The following is a 24,256-nucleotide window of genomic DNA, read 5'->3' on the forward strand; positions in this document are numbered from 1 at the left end:
ATTACAAAAATGTGTAATAAAACTGCTGCAGAACATCACACCACGCGACAAAAGAACCAATGACAATGCGATTGGCGTGCTCAGGTGCTAATCATTCGCCGAACCATGTCAGGACAAAATTACACAGGATAAAATTGCGCTGCAAAAATTACAAGAGGACGAAATTACACAGGGACAAAATTAAAAGGAAAAAATACACTAAGAAAAAATTAAAAGGAAAAAATACACTAAGAAAAAATTAAAAGGAAAAAATACACTAAGAAAAAATTAAAAGGAAAAAATACACTAAGAAAAAATTAAAAGGAAAAAATATACAAGTAAGAAATTATTTGTGTATTTACACAAGTAATTTCGAAATTACGAAATTAAGAAATTACACAGGGAAGAAAAAACAAAGAAAAAATTACACAAACAAAAAATTACACATAGATAAAAATATACTAAGAAAAAAATTAAAAGGAAAATATACACAAGTAAGAAATTACAAATAAAATAAAATTTACCAAAAATTGTACAAAATTTATAACCAGCAAGGGTTAAATCACTAGTGTAGATTTGGGCAAGGGGATAAGGGAGGTGGTTGAGTTGGAAACTCAAAATGATGTAGTGATTAGCTACCCTAATTAGTACTAACCTCAGATTTGAAAGGAATAATTTCCTAAGGTAAAAACCAATCGAAAATTGTTAATTACCATGAACGGCTGAAGAATTTCTAAGAATTGTTTGGGTGAAGGTATATAAGAATTTTTGTCTTACATTCTTTAGATTCTTCCTTCTTATTTCCGTATTCAGCCTCTTCCTCTTCCAGATAAGCCGATTAAAATATCTAGATATTATACGAGCCTTTTATTATATTTCATCTTATGTAGTTATTTAGTTCAGTTAATAAATTTTTTATTCAAATATTTTAATTATTTTCTAAATCCTTGATTAGCACTTTAGAATCCTCTGGCAGTTATTAAAATCTAAAGAAAGAGCTAAAAGGCTTCATTTCGGCGATGTAAAATTAAATGAAAGTTTACGACACTTTTTTAGTTTCTACAAATTCCGCTTTGAAATAATGTTGGATTTAATATCCACTTTGGCTATGTAAGTTATGTAATCTTTGTTCTGAATCTTCAGATTTAATTTTTTTGTGCATTTATTAAATGTATTTAATGATCTTGTAGATTATTAAACACATTTAATAAATAAAGATAACCTAATTATCTTTATTTAATAAATATTTAAATGTCATCTTCATTTTCGGCTAAGAATCTATATTATCAGCATACCTGATCGTTCTTAGTTGTTGTTGTTTTTTTTTAATTTGTATTTGACATTTTTCCCATTTTGCTTACTTCTTTTGCATCCATCACAAAGTTCAATAAAGTATGACTTCATGAATCTCTTTGTCGAATTTATTTGTTTCTTTGAATTTCTTTTCATTTTGACCTTGTTCTGCATTTGTTATTATAGATGTCATCAGTATCCTTAGTTACTTCTGTTATTATTTTTATATTTATATATCTCAATCATAATATGTTTATTTTACTTTTTGATTGTAGTCTATCAAACAGCATTGTTAGATATACAAATCGCATACAGAGGAGTTCATATGCTAATAGATTTCTACAATATATTTGCTTTAATATAAGTATTGCATCTATTGTCGATCTACGCACGTATGTGGTGTCCGTTGCAACGCTTCCACGCCGCACTGCTAGAAAAAAGACTGTTATGTTCGGCTCTAGTCGTCTACTAGAATAACACGTGTTTTTTTCCCAGTGAGATCGTGAGTTCGTACTGGTATTTAAACAATAATTCCAGTTTGGGTTTAGGAACACAAGATGGTAGCAGTTGTTGCCTGCCCTACTACTGTACCAAAGTCTTGAAATCGCCATGAGCGTAAATGTCAGTTTTGACTAAGACAGAATTCTCTTTGAGGATGAAAGGATTTTGTGGATTTATTTTTATTGTCGACATATTGTGTCATAAATCCCTATTTCTTATCAGATAATTCAAATTATTTATTTATTATATTTCAGCTATTATTGTGCATAATTAATGGCATGCATTGTTATGGATTTTAAAATATCACGATGCAAACCTTTATTTTTTAATAGTTAAAACTTACAAAATAAAGAAATAAAATTCTAAAGCTTATCATATATTCATCATCGTTCATTTCTTTTACAGAGTTTGGAAGTATTCAGCTACATCGGAGGATATATTGGGATGTGGTTAGGCATCTCTCTGATGACAATCTTTGATGTCTTTCAAACTGCAAGACAGATTTTTAAAAACATCAAAAGACTGAGAAAGAAAAAGAAAGCGTCGGAATTCGTGATTAGGAAGCAACTCTAAATGAATTCTGTACAAAAAATATCAGATTTTAATGGTACCATGTTCAACTCCTCCAAATTTCTTTTCTTCTAAAGCATACGTGTAGTTTCTGATTTATGAAATTTATGAAAAAATTCATAATATTTTTTCCCTTCGCTTGGAGCAGCAGTAGATTTCAGATCCTTAACAAGGTTGCCACGTTGGCTTAATTACAGGCTTTTAAACGGAAAACCAAAACGATAGAAGAAGTTGGTCTGACACTAATTCTAGGATCTGTGTCTCACTCTAGTGAACTCGCTTGCTTTACACATAACGGGTTGATGGATTAGTTTTTTTAGATTATATTAAAGCAATAAGTCCACGTGACAAGTGAATTACGTTTATGTACATCAATTTCCTGGTGTTTTTTCCACATACGGAAGATGAGAAACCTATGCTTCCAGAAGGACAATACTACATCATCACCTTAAGAGAAAAACCAACCTTTGGTTGAAAAGTCTTCTAATCTAAAGAACAACCTAACGATTTGTTACGGAACGCTAATAACATAATAACTGCTTGGCGAACACAATTCCGGACAAATATTTTTCATCCTATTGCGGACGAAGCACTGCCTAGATCCCTTGTTTATTTAGAATACAAAGAATAAAAGCCTTTCTGGGTTCAAGCTGCCCGTAGGACAGGTGGCAAGACAGATTTTTAAAAACATCAAGACAAAAAGACAGTTTTAACATTACACATAAAGAACAGAGTTTGGAAGTATTCAGCTACATCGGAGGATATATTGGGATGTGGTTAGGCATCTCTCTGATGACAATCTTTGATGTCTTTCAAACTGCAAGACAGATTTTTAAAAACACCAATAATTCGAATCTGTTTACATTTTACAATGTGTTCAGTTCAATTTGTAAGTGATTTTAATGTTTTAAAATCACTTACATGTGTGTGTGTGTGTGTGTGTGTGTGTGTGTGTGTGTGTGTGTGTGTGTGTGTGTGTGTGTGTGTGTGTGTGTGTGTGTGTGTGTGTGTGTGTGTGTGTGTGTGTGTGTGTGTGTGTTGATGACTTCACAGTGGGTGTAAGTGAAATTATCATAGAAAATTTGGCATAAAACATAAAAGTAAATACGTAGTAAATAAACATTTATTGATCATTTACAAATATTTATACAAGCATTATGTATACGAAATACACATATTGTACTGCGTTTTACATATATCATTAATCCAAACATTCATATAAAAACTTACAGTATGATAATCATACATGGTGTCCGTCAATTATATTATCTATTTATTCTGTCACTTTTTTGTTCTGTATTTCATAAATCTGTATAGCAACAAAATTTATTTCTAATAATGGACATAGAAAAATAATAAATTTAGCTTAATCCTTTATCCAAGTGTGAGCAAACAAAGTTTGCGCCTGAAAATATCTTCAGGACTGTGGTAAAGTAGTACAACACCGGGAAACTTGCAGCAAAGGTGGCCCAAGCTAACAGCACTCCTATCTCAGTATCTCCCATAATGCAAAGCACATCTCCTTGCGGATATGTATAATGTTAAGCATTAAGGGAATGGCCGCAACCCAGACTAGTTTCGCCCTTTATTGAGGTGTCTGAGCCAGGCCCAGAGGTGGGAATACCAGGCAGAAGCAATGGCAGGTCATCTTTACCTATAGGAGTTGCCAAACGGTGTGCCAACGTTTTTTTTTTTATTATTATTATTAAATTACTCTGGATTTAGAGAAAGATGTTGAAAGTTTATTTTTCACTTGGTCAGACTATAATAAATTTAGTTGAATCCTTTATCCAAGTGTGTTATTTATTATAGTCTAACCAAGTGAAAAATAAACTTTGAACATAGAAAAACTGCGCGTGGAATATCAGAGTGATCTTATCCTCGTTGAATAAATAAAAATGCTTTTGAAAAATTATATTTTGTTAATCATACCACCCATCAGATGAATGAAAAGCCGAAGCGAAGTTGTATATAGAATAAACGTTTTTAGTTGTTGTTGTCATTGTCATGGGTGACTGATTTTTAACAAAAACGAAACAACAAAGCTTTTTGTATACCTCTCTTTACTCTTCAAAGGATATCATTAACATGGCAGTTTATTTTATTAATCGAATTTTTCTGTTTATCTTCTTAGTGGAATGCTGTTATGTTAGTATATGAATGATAAGTTATTTAGAAAATAATAACCAACTGTTCGCGCCTTTCAGACATATCCGTTTATGTGGAAATAGCTCGTACAGATTAAATAGAATTGGTTCATATGACCATGTAAAAAACCTAGGACGTGAATCTGGCTCAACTCTTTGAAATTTTTTTCGGACCATTTCACTTTCGTTGTATGACAAGCTTTTACGTTTCACACATCAAAAGTCTTATTTATATTTATTTATGTATTTATTTATTATAAAAAACAGCAGCTTGTATCCAATCAGTGTTGCAGACGATCATGAAAATGTGAAGTAAATTCAAGTCCACAGACTAGGACACTAATATTTCTTATTAGATAACATACACTAACAGAGATGGGAGATCTTTCAATGGAGGGATTCGTGATTGTTAATATTTTAATGTTTTCTCACTTTCATATATTATACAGGACCTAAAGTAAAAGAAATTTGTAAAATCAAAATCATTATGACTAACTCTCTCTCTCTCTCTCTCTCTCTCTCTCTCTCTCTCTCTCTCTCTCTCTCTCTCTTTTCCAAACATCTTGACTATCTGGATTTCAAGTTCTAACATTGAGGACATAGTTGGTTTCGTGGGCGTCTCCTACCTTTAACTCTGCCCACGATTAAAACTTTCTCATTTATCACGAAAATGATGATGAATATATGCATTTGAAATATTAGGCGTTTCAAAGATATTTCAGGATATAAAATAAGGATATACATAACAGTAATGTATTTAGAAGTATATCAGAAAAATAACGCTGTGCACATTAATTTAAGGGGAGTTTTCACAGCAAGAGACGAACACATCACACATATAATACAGCATCAGTAGCGATAAGTTCTGTTGATTTTATTCAGGAAGAGAGTTTGGTAATACGAGTAACAATGACTTCGTCACAGGAACCATTCTTAGGCGTTTCTTTCCTTTCTCCCTGCTCATCATTTTCACCTTTTTTGTCTGCAGTTTGTTTCCTTTTAGAGGTTCTTCCAAGTAGCGCATTTTCTAAAGGAGCGAGTGGAGCTTCGAATGCGAGATAATATAGAATTCCAATAAGCACCACAATGGAATAAGATGAAAAGAACTCACACACCTAAAATAAACAACACAAAAGAGAATGGAAATTGTATGAGGTTTAGTAATTGATTGTTATATACAGAATTTGAAATTTTTTAAGGATTTAGTTTAATTTTACACAAAGGATTTACACAGTTAATCAATAAGAAATTAATTTTTGACACATGATCCGTCAGGATAAGAAAATTCCCTTAGCTTCCAAATTAAACAACAAAAACTAAATATATTATAAATACAAATTAAAAAAAAAAAAAAGAAAGAAAGAAAATCGAATATTGGGTAGAGTTCTTTTATATGATGCAATGCTAAGACTATTTTCATGGCGAAGGTTGTATTCTTATAAGCTCTTTGTTACTTTCCAACACTTAAGTATCAAAGGCGAACTTGTTTTGCTACTTGACTATAAAACGATACTGAATATTTATTTTCCTAGTATTTAACGAATTTTATCTACACACTTTTCGAATTATAATGAATAAAGAATGAATACCCTAATAGTTTCCCCAAAAGCAGTAAACAGAACTATTTTAGCCTTAAACTGACTTTTGGAAATCGGTAGAGAGCAGATTTCCATCCTTGGCCCGTCACCGATAACTGAGTCTACAGCTATCAATGATTTGAGAGCATGAAGGCAAGAGTGCAGCATATAACTACCGCTATCTTGTAAGCTTAAATCCTCGGTGGAATATTATTGTCTGAAATAGTGCGAGTTCTCTGGTCGATTTTATGAAATGCAGGATGAAACAGCGAATTTTTTCCCAGAAGAAAGGCAAACACTACTCTTCTACACTAGAGCTCAACTAACTCGGGAATTAGCTGGCAAAAATCCAGTAAATGTTCTTTTAGTCAGTGACTAGAATTGAACTTATAACAATCTTTCTTCTTCTTCTAGCAATCTAGCATTACAGAACCAAAATCATTAAAATAAGGTTACACCGGCTTCAATTATAATATAAACTAACATCAAAATAATGTTATCAGTTAAAAAATTGAAGTAAATTATATCAATAGAAATGCTAAAAAAATATAATATTATGCAATCACTTCCCCAGTATTTATCATCCTCCCCACCAATGCTTATAAACTCTAGAACCATTCCAGGCTGTATATTCACAGAATACCTCTCTTGTGCATATATTGCCCTGTCCCTCCCCCCCCCCCCCGGAAATTAAAATAATGGGTGAATAATCCAATAATAAGTATTTCTTAACAACGCGTTCTAAATTTTAGTTTGTTTTTTTAATGATATACGAGAGGTTGGCTGCTGGTCAACCTATAGTACGTTAGTACCGTATGTGGGTAGTGGGTTGCGAAAGGAGAAACAATCTCATCAAACGATATTGTGGAGGTCGAAATTGCATTCTTCTGCTAGTTTGCCGACGTTTTCTTTTAAGATTCATTCCATCGAAAAGTTCAGGATAACGGTGTTGAGTGTCCTATTTTCGGCCTCGAGCGACTAGTGTACCGGTGACGCGATTATTCGCGAAGTTCGTTAGCGGGCACGGGTGCCCTGGCGATCGGGCGCTGGTCGCCGAGTTTCTCGAGCTTAGTTTCCAACTTTCTGATTTTAGAGGAGAAAGTATCTATCATAGTATTAAGCTGTGGTTCGAGGTTTTCAACTCTCTTGCCTGGGTTTAGTAGCTGTTTTACGGAAGGGAGGCACATCGTACAGAAGGAGGGCTGGTTGAGATCGGCGAAGAGCTTGTGCGCCGATGCAGCTATTTTCGAGCAGGAAGTATGCAGCCAGTTGCAACAGAAATCGCACGATATACCTTTTTTTTCCATTCTTTAACTTCGGTTTCACAGCTGCGACACTTCATGATGTCATTTGGTTTGTTGGAGATCGGCGACGCTACGCTGACGGGACTTGAGGTAATCTTCCTTTGTTGCCGCCGTCTTTACTTCGCACGGTAGGCATAGCGCTTTCACGTGGCTGTTTTTTAATTGTAAAAAATAGTCGAGTTAATGGACTATGGGTACTTACGAGTTGTGCTGAAGTAATCGGCTCCTTAGTACCCTCTGTTAGTTTTTCGTTTCCTGCTTATTTTGCACAAAAAACACTTGCAATTGCGATGAAATGCGGGAGCACAAGTTTAACGTAACTTATTCACAGGCGTCACCTATCATTCTGTTTAGTTAGGGAAGGGCAGTTCAGAGTAGTGCGGGGAATGAAGGTTTTCATGCCAATGAAGATTACTTTGGGGATACGTCCAGTGCGTATGTTTGGACTGTAAGACCGAAACCAATAATCCAACCATAGGAATGAAGCATAGTGTCTCGGAGACTGTCCCATTTGGCACTGTTATAATGCCAAACTACTTACCAGTTGTGCTGAAGTAATCGGCTCCTTAGTACCCTCTGTTAGTTTTCCAAGGCGACATAACCCTAACAACGATCTTGCATGTAAAAAGTAACACTATTGGGTACTGTCCTGTCAAATAGAAAATATCCCGAATGATTCACGAGTAGGTTCGTGTCTTGACTTTTTATCTAGTAATTTACACAAGTGCACGCCTCTCGTTGTAAGCAAACTCGATCCAACTGTTATTAACAGGGAATTAACATGTAATTTTTTCTTGTTTTCTGAAAACATCTCACGAATTAATCGACCAGCGATGTTGTTGAAAAATCGCAAATAGGTGTAGCTGACACTAAGCGTCAAACTCATATCAACATAAGCACCAAAATATCCTTCCATTAATTCGATCGAAACCAGAAAACAGAATCCCAGATCACTGTTCATTGTGGAAACTCTGATAGTTTTAATAAATGATGACTAAATTATTTTAATAAATTCACTGTCCATTCACTTTCGATTTTTTGCGTGGGGGGAAGGGTTATACTACAGTCCACCCTGCGTATATTTTTTATAGTATCATAAACAAGTAGGAATAAGCACAACCAATCTGCATTAGGAGATTTCTGTCGCTTATAAAATACAAAACATTGCGCAACGAAAAGATAATAATCACACTTACGAATTCAAAATGCGAGAAAAACAACCTTTCTCTTCTTATTCCATTTCTCACCCACAGATACGGCATATTAATTAGGTAGATGGTGTAAGTGAGGCGGCTGACGGGTAGCCATGCTTTCCAAGACAAAATGGCGTTGACGAAACCTATCAATCAAAGAAAACAAATAAGAAAGTAGCTATATTATTTTTATATTATTATTTATTACTTTATTACTATATTATTATTTATTTATAATAAATAAAGGCATTAAATATATAAAATAAAATAAAGGCATTAAATATAAAATAAAATTAAGAATACGTAGCATAACAAAAGCATTAAGAATACACTCATGAGCCAAAACATTTCCAGTGTGTTGGCCGACATAACCGCTTGGCATTGACTCCACGTTCACAGGGATATCTGTATCAACTAGACAGAATAACGTCCTTCCGGAGGACAGCAACCGAACGAGGCACTGATGTCGAGCAGCGAATGCTGATTTGCACGTGATCCCACAAGTTCGATGGGATTCAAATCAGAAGAATCAGTTGCTAGAGGAGCAAACGGAATGCTTGGATATGCTTTTCGAACCATGCTTGCACAGGGAATGCCTTGTGATCCGGGTTGGCGCCTTGCTGGAAGAATCCAGATCAATTGGGCTACATTGTCACCATGTAGCATATACATCCAGCAATATACTGGAAACAGCGTGTGGTAATATATTGCGATGGATGATGTCTGTGAGAACAATACCCATACCAAGATATTACCACACGCTGTTTCCAGCCAAGTGCAGTCTGGATAGGCCGAAAACAGGGTGTGGTCACAATGTTTTCTCTAATGAGTATTTGTATTGTTTTGTTTTTGATGAATAAAATTTTCATCAAAAAAAATTTAAACCCAGTATTAAGTTTACGATATTTACAAAAACAACAAGACAAGTTTCATAAGAAATTAAAGTAATCAAGGGGGGGGGGGGGGGCTGTCACGAAAAATAAAACAGGAAAATGATTTTAACATCAGCAGATTAATTTTTAAATTAAAATTAGTAGTGAAGAAAATCTTCCACTAACCTGCTTTGCCTGTGATACACGCAAATATCACCCATCCAACAGGCACAGCCCATCCGATACGGAAGAGCGCAGCATACACAGCAGCCGTGGCACCGATGGGAATGTCACCGGAGTTCCATTTATATGGACCGTGCAGAATGAGAATAGCAACCACAGTTGAAACAGTCCACCCAACCACATGCATCATCTGTTAGGGGAAAAAAAAAGCTCCAAATACCGAAGACATCGTGTCAATTACTAACAAAAATTGTATTCAACTCGAAGGTCCTTTCTTATTTTAATCAGCTAATTACGGTTCATAAAAGAACTGATAAAAAAAACTGTAAGGAACAAATCATAAGAACGTCATATCTTTAACTGATCAGTTCAAAATAAAACATTTTACTCACATCTAGGTTTTTCTCTCTCTCGTCTACATTAATAAAATATTATTATTCCAGTCCAGCATGAAGTACACCTTAAATATTATTATTGTCATATTTCTGTAAAAGACAATGTCTGTAAAAAAGTAGACACCAGGTGTCTCACTCACCGAACTTATCTTAACGGAGCGATACTTCTGCATGAAATAACCTAAAAGAACTCCAGCGGAATAGACTCCAAGGTGAGAAAAAGGACGTAAATAAACAGCATTTCCACCCCGTAATGATTCACTGAAAATAAATAAAAATAATCATGATAACGCCATTATCATATAGTCTTAGACTTTATGATACAATACAGTATCATTTTGTACTGTAATTTATTTATTTTATTTATTCGTATAGAGTTTCCTCCCTTTTTCTCCCCCGTCCTTATTGGGGCGAGTTGAGCCCCTCCCCCTCATGGGGGTTAAGTATTTATGACTGTAAATCCGTGTGTGTTCCCACGGATTTACAGTCATAAATTACATTATAGTCCGCGCTAACTGCGCGGACTATACTGTAATGGTGTTATATTACAAATTTACAACAATAAAAGAAACATTCATACTAATTTTTTAACTAAAAACCAAAAATCGTTTACATAAAAATATAATAAGGTTCGTTTGCTAATTAGTCAGCAGAATATCAACACATTCAGTGCATATAATTTATAACTATAGCTATCCTTACTACTAAAAAATAATTTAAAAATATCAACTTACACTTGATCTGGCTGTATAAAAAATACCGTTGGATAATAGCCGTTCACATAAGTTAGAACACCACTTAGAACACAGGAGAGGATAGCTATACCAACTGAAATTATTATACCTAGAATAGGAAACCTGGAAAAAAAAGTTAATTTTTTTCAGTACATCTAGGTAAACGGTAGTGAAATTGCAAGGAACGTAATTATTTTAATTAAATAACACCATTAAAAAACAAAAATAGGCAAAATAGCCATAACAATAAAACCTAGCTGTGTGTGGGCGCGTGCGTGCTCACGTAATTTCCAGCATATTACGCTTACCAATGATGGCACTTACTATTGGCTGGAGAGCAGATACGCTAACCATTCCCCCAGCCAGGCCCATAATTCAGGCAACCCCTGAGCAATACTCAAAAACTGAAACCTGACAATCGCCTTATCCCATTTTTAAAATGATTTTTAAACGATTCGCTAATGTTAAGGACAAATTTCATTTCGATGTTATCTCCGCGCCTCTGCTAACTTAATGCAGTAGTAATCTTACCAAATAGTGAATTAAATAATAACTAAAGAAGTGGTAAACTTAGTGACACACGATTAACCAGGTGGGCAAACTAAATGTGTATGCTATGACATATAAATGTGTATGCAATACTCAAAAAGGGTTAGAGTATCCGCTCTCCAGCCAAAAGGCTGCGGGTTCGAATCCCGCCGTGGGCGTGGTTGTCTGTGAAAATATTGATGGTGGTGGGCAGTAGACGGTGCTGGTGTAGATGATGATGATGATGGTGGTGGCAGTTGTGGTTTGCTGTAGTTGGTGGATTGAGTGGTAGAGAGACGGAGAGTTGTGGAGTAGGTGCCCTCCCTCGATGAGTCTTTGGACTCCTTGGAGGTGTCACATAATAATTATAATATCAAAACAGATTTCAAATAAATAAATAAAGAGCATAGAAATCGTTTGTTACTTTCCTCATAGGTTGCTTTGCTCAATTATTTAACCAGTATAATGTCCTAAGAGTCCATATTTATGACACTATTAGTTCTTTGAATTTTGTTTAACAAATCTAACAAAATGAAGGAACTTGGAAAAAATGAAAACCAAAAATGGTTGTAACTATGGCATTTAATATATTTAAAAAAATCAATATTTGATTGTGAAAACAAGCGATTTATTTTTCTTACCTGAAAAGTGGGATCAACATTAGAGGTGTTACGAAGTGCAAGTGCATATCGGCAGAGGCATACCAAGCATAAGGAAGACACTGGAATGACACAAACCACACAGTCAGTCACTTAGAAAACATTCGAATGATTTTCATGAATGTAAACTGAAAGAAATGTTCCTCTGCAAACAGTGTCCAAATGAACAATATTGGAACAGAACAACATTTTGTACAATGGTGGTTCTCCATCACAATAACATTAGTAAATGATTAGTAATAAGTGTAGTTTGGATAAGTCTTATTCCTATCAGTAAACCTTTCCGTCGTTATTGTTGTTAGCGTGTTTGATAAGTACGGTTGCTTCAGCAGAAGCCTCGTAAGTATTAGCGAAGCATTTCCCACAGAGTGGTACAATTTACGGAACAGATCGAAGCCTGTAGAGAAAAGGGATCATATGAAAACTGCACGGGATAAGAACTGGTAATCCATACTTTTTCACAATATAAGCTATATCACGTGCGTGACACACATGTGACCGTTGATTTTAGAGCAAAAGGCGCAATATCCGATCTGAGTCCGATTCTTCCTCCATTTTGAAGTCGCATTTCGCTAAATACTAAAATCAGAAACAGAAAACGAACAAGCGACAGTTTTGGTTCAGAGTTAGGCTTAAAAGTGATATGAATGTAGAATGTGAATGATGTGAATGCAGTGTGCAGAAATGTCAAAATGACCCTCGTATATTCGGAGCAATATGACCCACCAGATCATCAATAAAATATCATCTAAATAATTTAATAAAATTCTCAAATTAAAACCACCTTTCAAAACTTATTCATGGTTTAATTCATTGACATGTCATTCATATAGAATCTAATATTAATCTCTTTGAATAAATAAATAAATCAGCTAACGCCTTTTATTCCCTTATAAGGAGTTTTTGAATCTGAATGGGCGTTGAATTTCCACCGATAGCCAATCAGAGACAGCTGACTCAAGACTATCACTAATTATAAATGGCAACCAATGAAAAGACATGCAAACAGATGCTGCCATCTCTTAGCTCTAGCAGGATATGTCATTGCCTGACTTAGTCCGGGTTCTACAGTTGATTTTCTTGAGTTTACGGAACTAAAAAACCCTATTTTTCGGGGGAAATAAACACAGCTTGCGCGTGCCAGATATCAACTAACTGAGGAACAGGTTGAAGAAATGCTCAGAAAAAATTCCTCCAGACGGGGACTAGACTTGAACTTAAGTCTATCATCGAACGAAAATGTAAACGCCACTTCCACTGAGCTCTTTGAAATTACTGTGCTAATATGGAGAAAGGGGGTTAACAATGAATCTCAAAAGAAATAAAATCTATACTGACTAGTAATTTAAATAAATTCTCTGAACTTTTTAAACATTCATTTATAACTTTATTTTCTAAAAAATGATATTTTTTTTTCGAGAATGCTAAATGATGTAGTGGGACAACTTACAGCTTCTTGGAATTTAAACCAGCTGTTAATATTGAGGAGAACTTGCCACCAATATTTATAGCATGCATCCACTTCTTTGTCAATTACGGCATGCCAGAATGGACCTGATCCCCATAACGGAAGTGTGAATATGAATGCAAGTTGGATTACTACAGGAGGCATTATTCTGAAAAAACAGTGAAATAATAATTATTTCAAAATTCAAAAATAATTCACCCAAAAGGTATTCAAAAATAATGTTAAATGTTATGTTTGTTTTGATGTATGTCTCAGGCTTTCAAAAAACATGTGAGATGAGATTAAGGAAGATTTGTGTATATGTGAACTTATTGAAGCGATGACGATGAGGCAAAATGTGCATGTAAGTGAAAATGATTCTGAGATGGGTGAAGATTGGAAGTGTAGAACTGAGATTTTAAAGAAATTGGGGCGCTCCGAAGCTCACTGCAGACAGCACAGAGTGAGGTTTAGGGTTTGGATAAGAGATCTTTGGAAATTGGAATGGACGGAATGAATTTGGTAGAGATAGGAGGAAAAAGGTGAAGAGACAAGTTAAGAAAATAATGCTATGGGGTTCGATGATTCACAAAGTGAAAAAGCAAAGATGTCTTGGCTTTTAGAAAAACGAAAAATAAATAAAAAATGAAAAATCAAGGGAAAGTTTTAAAAATGCCCTCCTCTGTTTATACACTAACGCCAGAAGTATAAGGAATAAGACACGAGAATTTATAGCATTGGTTATTACAGTCCAGCCTCAGACAATTGGTATAAGCGAAACGTTGTTAACTGATAATGGTGTCTTAATTTGAAGCCAAGTTAAAGTGTCGTATTTTTAGAGAAGATAGAAATTACTGATGATATCAAACGAGGTGTGTCCATGTAAGTTTAAGGAATTACGTAGTAATGGCGAAAATAATTTTGAAAGTGTTTGGTGTGACCTAAACGTTACTAGAGAAAGATTGGGTTAGTCTGTTACAGACCTGGAAATAATGAACGAGATGGGAATAAATGTTAAGGCAAATTAGTTTAGCCAGTGAAAAAAGCGTTATTATAATAATAGGGGTTTTCAATTTTCGAAATATAAATTGGAAAGAAGAAATAGCTTATGTGTGAAAGGAAATAGAGTTTATTAAGTTCTGCAGGGACCACTTTCTCATAGGGTTGATGATGGAGGGAACTTGTGGAAAATGTATTAGATTTAGTAATGACGTCGGATAATGTAATTGTCCACAACATATCAACATTACCACTAGTTGGCGGCAGTGATCTCGTAGTCCTGACCTAGAAGGTGAGAAGGCATGCTAGGTGTCCAAATTAATAGGATACATGGGGAATATTAGGATAGGAGATTATGTAAAACTCAGAAAACACTTTGAAGGAGTTCTATGGGAAAAGGAACTTGTAGGAAAAGAGATTAATGTGGCGGGCGTCATTGTTATTGATGATTGCAATAACAGACTGCGTGGCTAAGTCGAAAAGGATTAACAAAATAAGTGTTAAGGGATGAATAGGGAAATTAAGCAGGAATTTCAGAAGAGAAGATTATGGAGAAAATTTAAACATTGAAGAAGTGAACAACTAAACGAAATTTATAAGGTGCAGGCAAGAAGACTGACAATATAACAAGAAGGGCGAAATTAATTAGATTATGAGAGGAGACTAGTGAAATAGGCTAAACAAAGTCTAGGCAGTTTTTCTGCTATGCAGCTAGCACAGGAAAGAATACTTATGGAATATAATTCTGCCTGATAGAGATGTGCTCAAGAGTGACCAAAGAAGTTATTGTGGAGTTGTTTAGTGATTGATCATTTTGCTATTGTTTTTCACATTAGTGGTAATGATACTGTTCTAAGAAAGCAGAAAGTTGAGGAATCAATACTTCAACTCAGTTCCTAGAAGGTGAATGAGGTAGAAGTCTATAATTGTTTAATGTAATTGTCATCTTGATGTAGGCTGCCATATTTCCTTGAGGCAAAAACGGGACATTGGGATGGCAAAAACGGGACAGCTTTATGTAATATTCTGTATTCCGTAAACATATTGAGCTTACCATTATTCTTCAGTGACAGAACCCATACATAAATTTAGGTAGACATAGAGAGAAACTGTATTTCACCACGATCGTACTATGAATATTTCTCCGATGAAGCGATCTTGCGCAGCAAATGTCGGTCTTTCAACACTTTATCATAAAACTTCTCACACTCCATGACACGATTTTATCTTACAATTAACATAGCCCTCATTGTCTCAACACTTAATCTAGATTTCTCCTTTGACCACATATTGTTCATAACAGAAAATATTCTCTCAGCAGATGCTCTACCTCCTTTAAGACAAAGATTAAACTCTACAATATTACAAAAGTCTTGAAAGTGTAGGCGTTTTTCGCTCATTTCAGAAAAAATCTGTACCCATTTGTCAGATACCGCCATGTATCCAACGGCCTCACAATTATAGATTTTATGAGGGTCCACTGATCGATTACAAGAGTTCTTCTGTTTCTGTGCGTGTGATGAGTTCCTCGTTCAGGCTGTCCTGTATTTCTTTTCATTCAGGTGTGTCTACCTTAGTAATATTTACATGAACTTCTCAGTGGTTCCTAAACTGCACTTCCACTTGTTGACATATTCTAGCTGGTTTCATAAAAATTCTCAACTACCTCAAAAAACTTCGCCTCATTAATTTCTCCTGAATATACTAATATTTTTAGTTGTTTTTCGACATCAGTAGTTAAAAACACTTCACTTTTTCTGGACTCTAAATTGTTTACAAGATTTTCAATGTTCATGGCTACTTCTGTAGCTGAAATATTCTGATTTGGTACGTGCTGAAGAAAATTTTGGTTTATAAATTTTATTTATCAATGTCGACAAGCAGTCATTTGCGCGAAATCTTTGGCCGTGACGGACAATATGATAAGCAAAAAGAGCTTCACTTGCTGCAATTTTATCGCTTTTACTATTTACCATCTTTTCAGCATCCTTATTTCTGGCTACGCAGATGTTGGTTGATGTGTCACTTCTGCCTCCATGAGCAACGGGAAAATGGACATTATAGTGTTGGCATACCACTTTTGTTCCATCGCTACACAGCTTGTCCAGTTTAATAAATTTGAATTCTTTCTGGCGATCGTCGTTAAAACTGCAGTTTCGCCTCTTTGACATTGCGGGGATAGACTTAAAGTTTTAAAAATAAGACTTAAAACTTTTTAAAGTATTAAATTTAAATCACCGGTTGGCATACGGACAAAACAAAAACGAACGCCACAGCAGAACAGACGCCGCGCATGAGACGCGCAAATGTTGCCAACGTGTATTTTTTTATTTTCTCTGAATAAATCACTGTAGATGTCGATATTTAGTATCGAACAATGCGATTCCATGGTTATACAAATTACTGGTATCCATGATATTGATTTACGATTACAGGTTATGAATAATAATTTATGATTGACCAATATTAAAGTAAATTTATAGTTTTTACTAAAAACGGGACAAAACTGACATTTTTATTAAAACTGTGGGACGGGCGGGAAATATGAAACAAAAAAAAAAAAACGGTACTTATGATCACCCTATCTTGATGTGAATAAGGCTGTTGGACCAGATGGGATTTCACCACGTGTTGTGAAAGAATGTGCTTTCCTTGACTTTTTTTAATAAATTTTTTTAATGAGAGTCTTCTGTCCCTTAACAATCCCAGAGTGGAAAGAGGACAACATTGCTCCTTTGCATAAAGGTGGAAGCAAAACGGATGTTTCAAATTACAGACCTTCTCTGCATTTCTGGAGCAGTTGAGCTGCTTAATTTAAAACGGGTAAATGCAAAATTTTGCTCTTTGGATCTCTAAAATATAAAGCTGTGTATCATACTGGAGGCATTGTATTAGAGGAGGTTGAAGAAAGCAAGGGATATTGGTGGATAGAGAATTGAAGTTCAAGAACATATTGCAAAAACAGTACAAAGAAATGTCAGTATATTAAGAAGAACACTGACGAGTGGAGATAAGGATGTGTCATTCCTCTGTACAAGGCTTTGATTAGACCACATCTGGACTTCTGCTCACCGATTTAGTCACCTGCGTTCCTAGATGAGAAGCAAGCTCTGGAAACAGATCAGAGATGGATAACAAAAGCAGTATCGGGATTGTGAATACTGACTAGGAAGAGGTTGGGCGAATGTAAATTGCAGACTCTGGTAAACAGTTGAAGGGGCGATATGACTGAGACGTATAAATTGTTAACAGGTGCTTATCAAATAGATACCCAGGATAGTTTTCAAAGGCTTGAAGGATGGAAGAGGATAGAGAAAAGAGGTCATTATTTAGAAGTTGTATAAAAGGTGTGATGCATAAGAGAGTGCGGCATGAGTTGATCTGCACGAAGAATGGTTGGTGGGTGGGTGGGTGGAATGTACTGTCAAATGAAATGAGTGCACAAATATTGAACTAATTTAAGACAAGGTATGATAAACGCTATCTCCGTTAGGATGCATCTTTCTATTGCCCCCCCCCCTAGCTGGGTCTCGACTCCAAGATGTATTTGTATAATAATAATAATAATAATGATAATAATAATAATAATAATAATAATAATAATAATAATAATAATAATAAATGCGTAATGAAATAGCGATTCTAGTTTTGATGAATTTAAAAATAAAAAAAATTTAAACCTTACCGTTAAAAAATAAAACAACCTCAACCTGCATTGATCATATAAATATAAGGGCCCCTCCAAACAGCCACACAGCAGCCGTCATAACATGCAAACTAGCAGACCATTATTGCACAGCATTGCAGTTACACACTGAACCAGAACCCATAAAAATCACTGAGACTACAAAACAGTATCATAGCATTGTAAACGAAGCAATAGTGAACGATGAAATCAGAAAAACAGACTGGATGCAGATAGCATCTTTAGACTCTGCTGAAGCTGTATATAATAATCTTAAACTTGCATTTAACAAAATATATAACAAAGCATTAACAAAAATAAAAATACGCCCCCAAACGAAACAAAATCCATGGATAACAGACAACATACTAACAGACATACAAAGAAAAGATGCCCTATGGAAACAACTTAAGAAGTCGCCAAACAATATCACTTTAAAAGCTGAATACAAAAGAAAACGGAATCTTCTAACAACCCAGATTAGAACGGCAAAAAGAAACTATTACAGCAACAAATTAACAACAGCGCAGAATGACATAAAGGAAACCTGGCACCTGATTAATGAAATGCTGGACAATATACACAGAACCACTGCCTCAGAAACAATAAAACACAGCTTTGCCTGCGATCCCAAATCCCTCAAACAGTTGGCAAACAACTTTAATCAGCACTTCGTGAACTCTGCCCAAAAGCTACAAGAAACAACCTTTCCTCACACAAACGAACATTCTCCACTAGGTCCACGAGCAACCCAGTCGATGTGGTTCCCTACAGTAACAAAAGAAGAACTATCACTGGCAATTCAACAAATTAATCCTAACAAAGGACCGGGGATAGACGGAATCAGACCAAAAGACATCAAGAAACACTCAACCGACCTACTTCCAGTTATACAAAAACTGATAAATAAAATCTTCGAAACGGGACACATACCTGAAACACTGAAGACTGCATTAATCACATCCATACACAAACAGGGAAAAAGAAACATAATAAGTAATTACAGACCTATCGCCACGCTGCCTGTAATCAACCAAATCATGGAGCGCATTGTACATCTGAAACTCTCCACATACGTTGAAAAATTTCAAATCATACCCAAAACGCAATATGGCTTTCAAAAAAATAAAGGAACAGCAACACTCCTGGAAGATTTCACAGATCTAATAAACGCTGCATTGGATAAAAACAGAATAACATTAGTGGTCTTCATTGACCTAACAAAAGCATTTGACACACTAACACATAAAACCTTGTTAACGAAACTTACCCATATCGGAATTGGAGGTCGTCTACTCCAGTGGTTTAAAGCATACACGAAAAACAGAAAGCACATCACACGTATAGGATCAGCACACAGCAAAGAGGTACATGTAACCTGTGGAGTACCGCAAGGAGCTGTCCTATCTCCCATTCTATTTAACATATACACACACGACATAAGCCAACTCCCCCTAAAAAGTAAAATCTTCCAGTATGCAGACGACACGGCCATAGTATCCATTCACAACAATGCAAATATCGCTTACAAAAATATGCAACACGACATCAATCAAATAACTAACTGGTTAACCGAAAACGGCATATATATAAACCCTGGAAAAACAAAGCTAATGATATTCAAAAACCCCCAAACCCTGCCCATAGAAACTAAATATCTCACAATCAAACATTCACCATCCTATACACAAAGTGCAGAACCGAAAATCACAACGATCACACAGGTGAAAACAACACGCTATCTTGGACTTCACTTCGATGCTGATCAAAGTTGGAATAGCCATACAAACTACCTACATACCAAGTTTAGGATAATAGCAAGAAAACTATACAGATTAAAAGACATTGCCCCAACCCACATAAAAATACGCATTCTGCGCAGACTACAGACTTAACAGGCTACAATGGTTGCAAGATAAAATGATAAAACTGATATTCTGGGAACAACCCACTCTTATGCAGGAAGCACGGACAAAACACAAAATATTTAAGGTGAAACACTTACGCCACTACACAGTCATGTTAAAACACTACTACAGCCCAACATATAGAGTAACCAGAACAACATATCAAATAACAAGACCACAGTCAACAAACTACATAACATATAAGTACAACAATCACTACGGTAAAGCCACCCGAAACTTCTACGTACCTGACATGATAAACAAACTGCCGTTCGACAACAGAAACCTAGGAACATACAGAGAGCTGAAACAGGCACTATATAAATATTATAGCGAGAATGAAAATTAGAGCAATTCCTGTTTCTCTCTCCCCCACCACACATGCGCACGCACACACACACACACAAACCTATGACAACACCCCCTCTCAAAAACTAACACTACAAGAACACAAAGAAACAAACACACCATGTTTAAATCCAACCCTATTTGCACAAAAATAAAAATAAAATAAAATAAGTTAAACTGTAATAGCAGTCGAAGTCTTACAAGCACGTACCAACAAACAGTAAAATCAACACCTGGCTTGTGACCAGTATAGGAACACAACCATGAAACCACCACCCTCTGTCATCTATTATCTTCCTCAGATAAGCTCTGCTAAGCTTCGAGGAAGAAAATTACCAACTTGCCAGAATCTGTTATACACACTTGTAATGCGTTATAAATAGTATATATATATATATATAATTACTACAGCAACTATGTATGCAATTCATCTGAGACATAAAAAAAAATAATAAATAAATAAATAAATAATGATAATGATAAATAAATGAATAAAATAAATAAATTAATAGTAATAATAATAATAATAATAATAATAATAATAATAATAATAATAATAATAATAATAATATTATTATTATTATTATTATTATTATTATTATTATTATTATTATTATTATTATTATTATTATTATTATTATTATGTATATGTATATGTATATTCTAAAATCAAAAATTCTGTATAATCCTTATAGTAATTACTGTAAATATTATTATTGTAAGTAACTTATACTGAGACATAATAATTTTTTTTTTAAATTAAAAAAAAAAATTATTACTATTATACTCAAGATAACTATTGTATATATGTATGTGTAAATATTTTAGCAGTGAACAAAAATATTATTTATTTTAAAAAAAAAATTATAATTTAAAAATATTAATAACTCGCCAGTATTTGTTATTCACAATTGTAATGTATTATAAATATTATGTATATATATATATATATATACGTGTATATAAAACTATTGTTGTATCTATGTATGTAATTTATCTGAGACAATAAAATGTTAAAAAAAAAAAAAAAATTATTATTATTTTTACAAAAGCTTTGCGAAGCTAGTTTAAAATTATGTTATGGCCAAAGCCATTGTATTGTATGTGTTCTTCGGCCGGTTCGTCTGATTTTTGAAGTAAAAAAATGGACGTTTTCGGGGTGCGGAGATGCAGCCACTTTTGTATGAAACTAGCAAATTCACCTTCAGATAAAAAACTCTTCTAAATATTTTTGTAGCGTTCTAAATGGGATTCGAAAGTTCTTTCTATCGGATGAGCAAACGTTGCGATCTCCTGGCGATTAGAAGCATTCCACTAAATATAAGGAAGAAACATTCAGTAAATCGAAACCAGTTTTGGCTTAGTAAAGGCTTAAAAGTATGGGTGTGTGTGTGTGAGAGAGAGAGAGAGACGTAAGTTTTCTTACCTCCAAAGTCGGTGGAAATAGAACATTAGTAAGTTCAATCTTCCCTTCGTCTTTTTCATGGAGCGAAGATAGTTATAAGCCATCAGAAAGCCGCTGTAAGAAAAAAAATAAATTTTTGAGAAATCTAATAATATATTTTAAAAATTTGCATTACTGAAGATGCTCCTAAAATGTTTACAATATAAAAGAAAAAAAAAAAAATAAGCAATATATTTTTGGTAATGGAGCAGACCTTTTGTAACAATTAGGCTTAAACAGTTGAATTTAATAAAGTTTAAAATGAAGGATATTGATTAACATTCCTGTGTCTAATATCTTTTTAATTATAGATCTTCTAGTTATCTGTACATAAACTAGCATTCTATCAGTGCATAAACAAGGATCCGATTGTTACAATAGCAGCACTAAAAATTCTTTGGTGTGTGCGTTTAGTAATAGTCGGAAACAAAACGAATTCTTGTTGGCGTTTGCTATCAAGCTAGTTTGATATTCTAGAATAACACAGAGCAAAACATTAAAATGTTTATAGTAAGAAAGAAAGGTGAAGCTATTTTTGGCGATGAAGCAGACCCTTTGTATCAACTAGGCTTAAAGGTTTAATTTAATAAAGCTAAAAATTCTTTTTCAGTCATTTAAAAGTATAAACATTAATAATGTTTTTTTTTTTTTTTTCAAAAACATAGAACTTTTCTTTCAACTGTGAATTAGTATTTTTATTTGAAAATGAAATGAATATACAGGGTGGTTCAAAATTCCACGTACAAACTTGAGGGGAGGTAGAGAACATCAAAATCAACCATATTCACGTAGGTTGACCGGAAACGCCAACGGAAAGTAATAGGTGGCGCTGTTCGCCAGCGCTCCAGGTGAGCAATCGAAGCTTCCTCATTCAAGCTTTCGACGTCGTACGAAGAACGTGCGTCGTTTTACGAACGCTGAGATGGCAGACATGCACCTCGTTTACCATATTATGTATCCAACTACTACTGAACTGTTCGGTTACTCCTAATAAAGATTTTTTTACACTACTTACTGCCTTGTGTTATTTCTGTATCCCTGTTAGTACCTTCCGGTACTAACAGGGATACAGAAATTTTTGTGTCCCTGTTAGTACCTTCCGGTGCCGTTTCCGGTCATGCTTTCCTATGTCAATATGGTTGATTTTGATGTTCTCTACCTCCCCTTTAAGTTTGTACGTAGAATTTTGAACCAACTTGTATATATATATATATATACAGTATATATATATATATATATATATATATATATATATATATATATATATATTTTTTTTTTTTTTTTTTTTTTTTTTTTTTTTTTAATTGTATTCATTCAACAAAATTTCTGTTCATTATTTAACAACAAAAACTGAACTCATGATTAAGTCATAACATACCTCATGAAAAAGAAAGTGTCTACACTGACAAAGGCATTGGTTACAGTCATGAAAGATGCGTCTAAAGCAGCTATCCTCGCTCCCTCATTGCGAGCTTGAAAATAGAAAATACAATGGAAATACTTCCAAAACATTTTCATAATTTTAATTATTGAATGTGATTATGCATTAAATTCAATTCTCGGAATTATTAACAGTTGATTCAATAAGTCTTTCCACATGCGCACACAAAATAAAAATTAAAATTTGCCGGTTTCTTTAAACGCTGATAATATACTTACATGTTTGCTGCTTAGGAATGACCATGTAGTTGTGGACCAGCACGATCCACATCATGGTAAAAACTCGCATTCCTTCTAAGCTGTTGAACGTCTCACCCCGGGATTCCGTACTCATTAAACGTTTAGAGTTCCTACAAAGCGAAAACGCCAATAAAGCATCCTTCAGTTTACCTGAAAAAAATTAATAATAATAATATGATGATGATAGCAAAGAGTTCAAGAAATAAAATTTATTTGTTTCTCCCAAATTTATTTATTTGGAAGAGTGGAATTGCGAAAAGACTGAAATACGTCTCTTAAGTATAGTACGCCCACACTTTATAGAGCTTCGCTTGGCTTGGTGCCAAGAATAGTCGATTCATGCTGAAGGGGAGAAAGAAATGAAGGACGTACGAATTGGTCGCTAACACGCAAAATCACGTGCTTTATACGTAAAATTTTCCAACTGTTATGTAAACAAAATAGTTACCACTTCAAAACTATAATGATCATAAAAGAGAAGTTAATTTTCCGACGTGTAATAATAAACAAACACATCCCAGAAGACGGATTGATTACCCTATTATCGGAATGGATTCTCCTATTTGTGACATGCGCAGAAGTGTCAAAGGGTGTCGAATCTGTGGGCGTACTATAAAGTCTCTTTTGATTCTGAATTAAACTTTCTGCTCTCAGTTCCAGTAACGACACATCAGTCAATATTATTCCTCACGACTTTCTTCTCTTAGTTAAACAAATGGATGATACCATCTGAATTCCTGTAATTATTAGTTTAAGATAATTTTGCTGTGATCATTAGTTAAGACAATATTTCTCAGCCTTCTTTCATGTG

General features: G+C 34.5%; 1 protein-coding gene across 1 annotated transcript in view; it reads right to left on the reverse strand.

Annotated features, from left to right (window-relative positions):
- Positions 1–5,368: 5,368 nt before the first annotated feature.
- Positions 5,369–24,256, reverse strand: part of LOC150110674 (uncharacterized) — a 39,868-nt gene continuing 20,980 nt past the window's right edge. The window contains exons 4-7 of the mRNA XM_090404503.1: positions 10,155–10,275; positions 9,623–9,809; positions 8,568–8,710; positions 5,369–5,605 (exon numbers count right to left, since the gene is read on the reverse strand). Of these exons, the coding sequence (XP_090260629.1) occupies positions 5,369–5,605; positions 8,568–8,710; positions 9,623–9,809; positions 10,155–10,275 (688 nt within the window). The remainder of the gene's footprint in view (positions 5,606–8,567; positions 8,711–9,622; positions 9,810–10,154; positions 10,276–24,256) is intronic.

Source organism: Typopeltis vanoorti, chromosome 1, assembly GCF_054136105.1.
Source record: "Typopeltis vanoorti isolate ZY-2024b chromosome 1, IOZ_Tvanoo_1.0, whole genome shotgun sequence".
NCBI classification, from domain to species: Eukaryota; Metazoa; Arthropoda; class Arachnida; order Uropygi; family Thelyphonidae; genus Typopeltis; species Typopeltis vanoorti.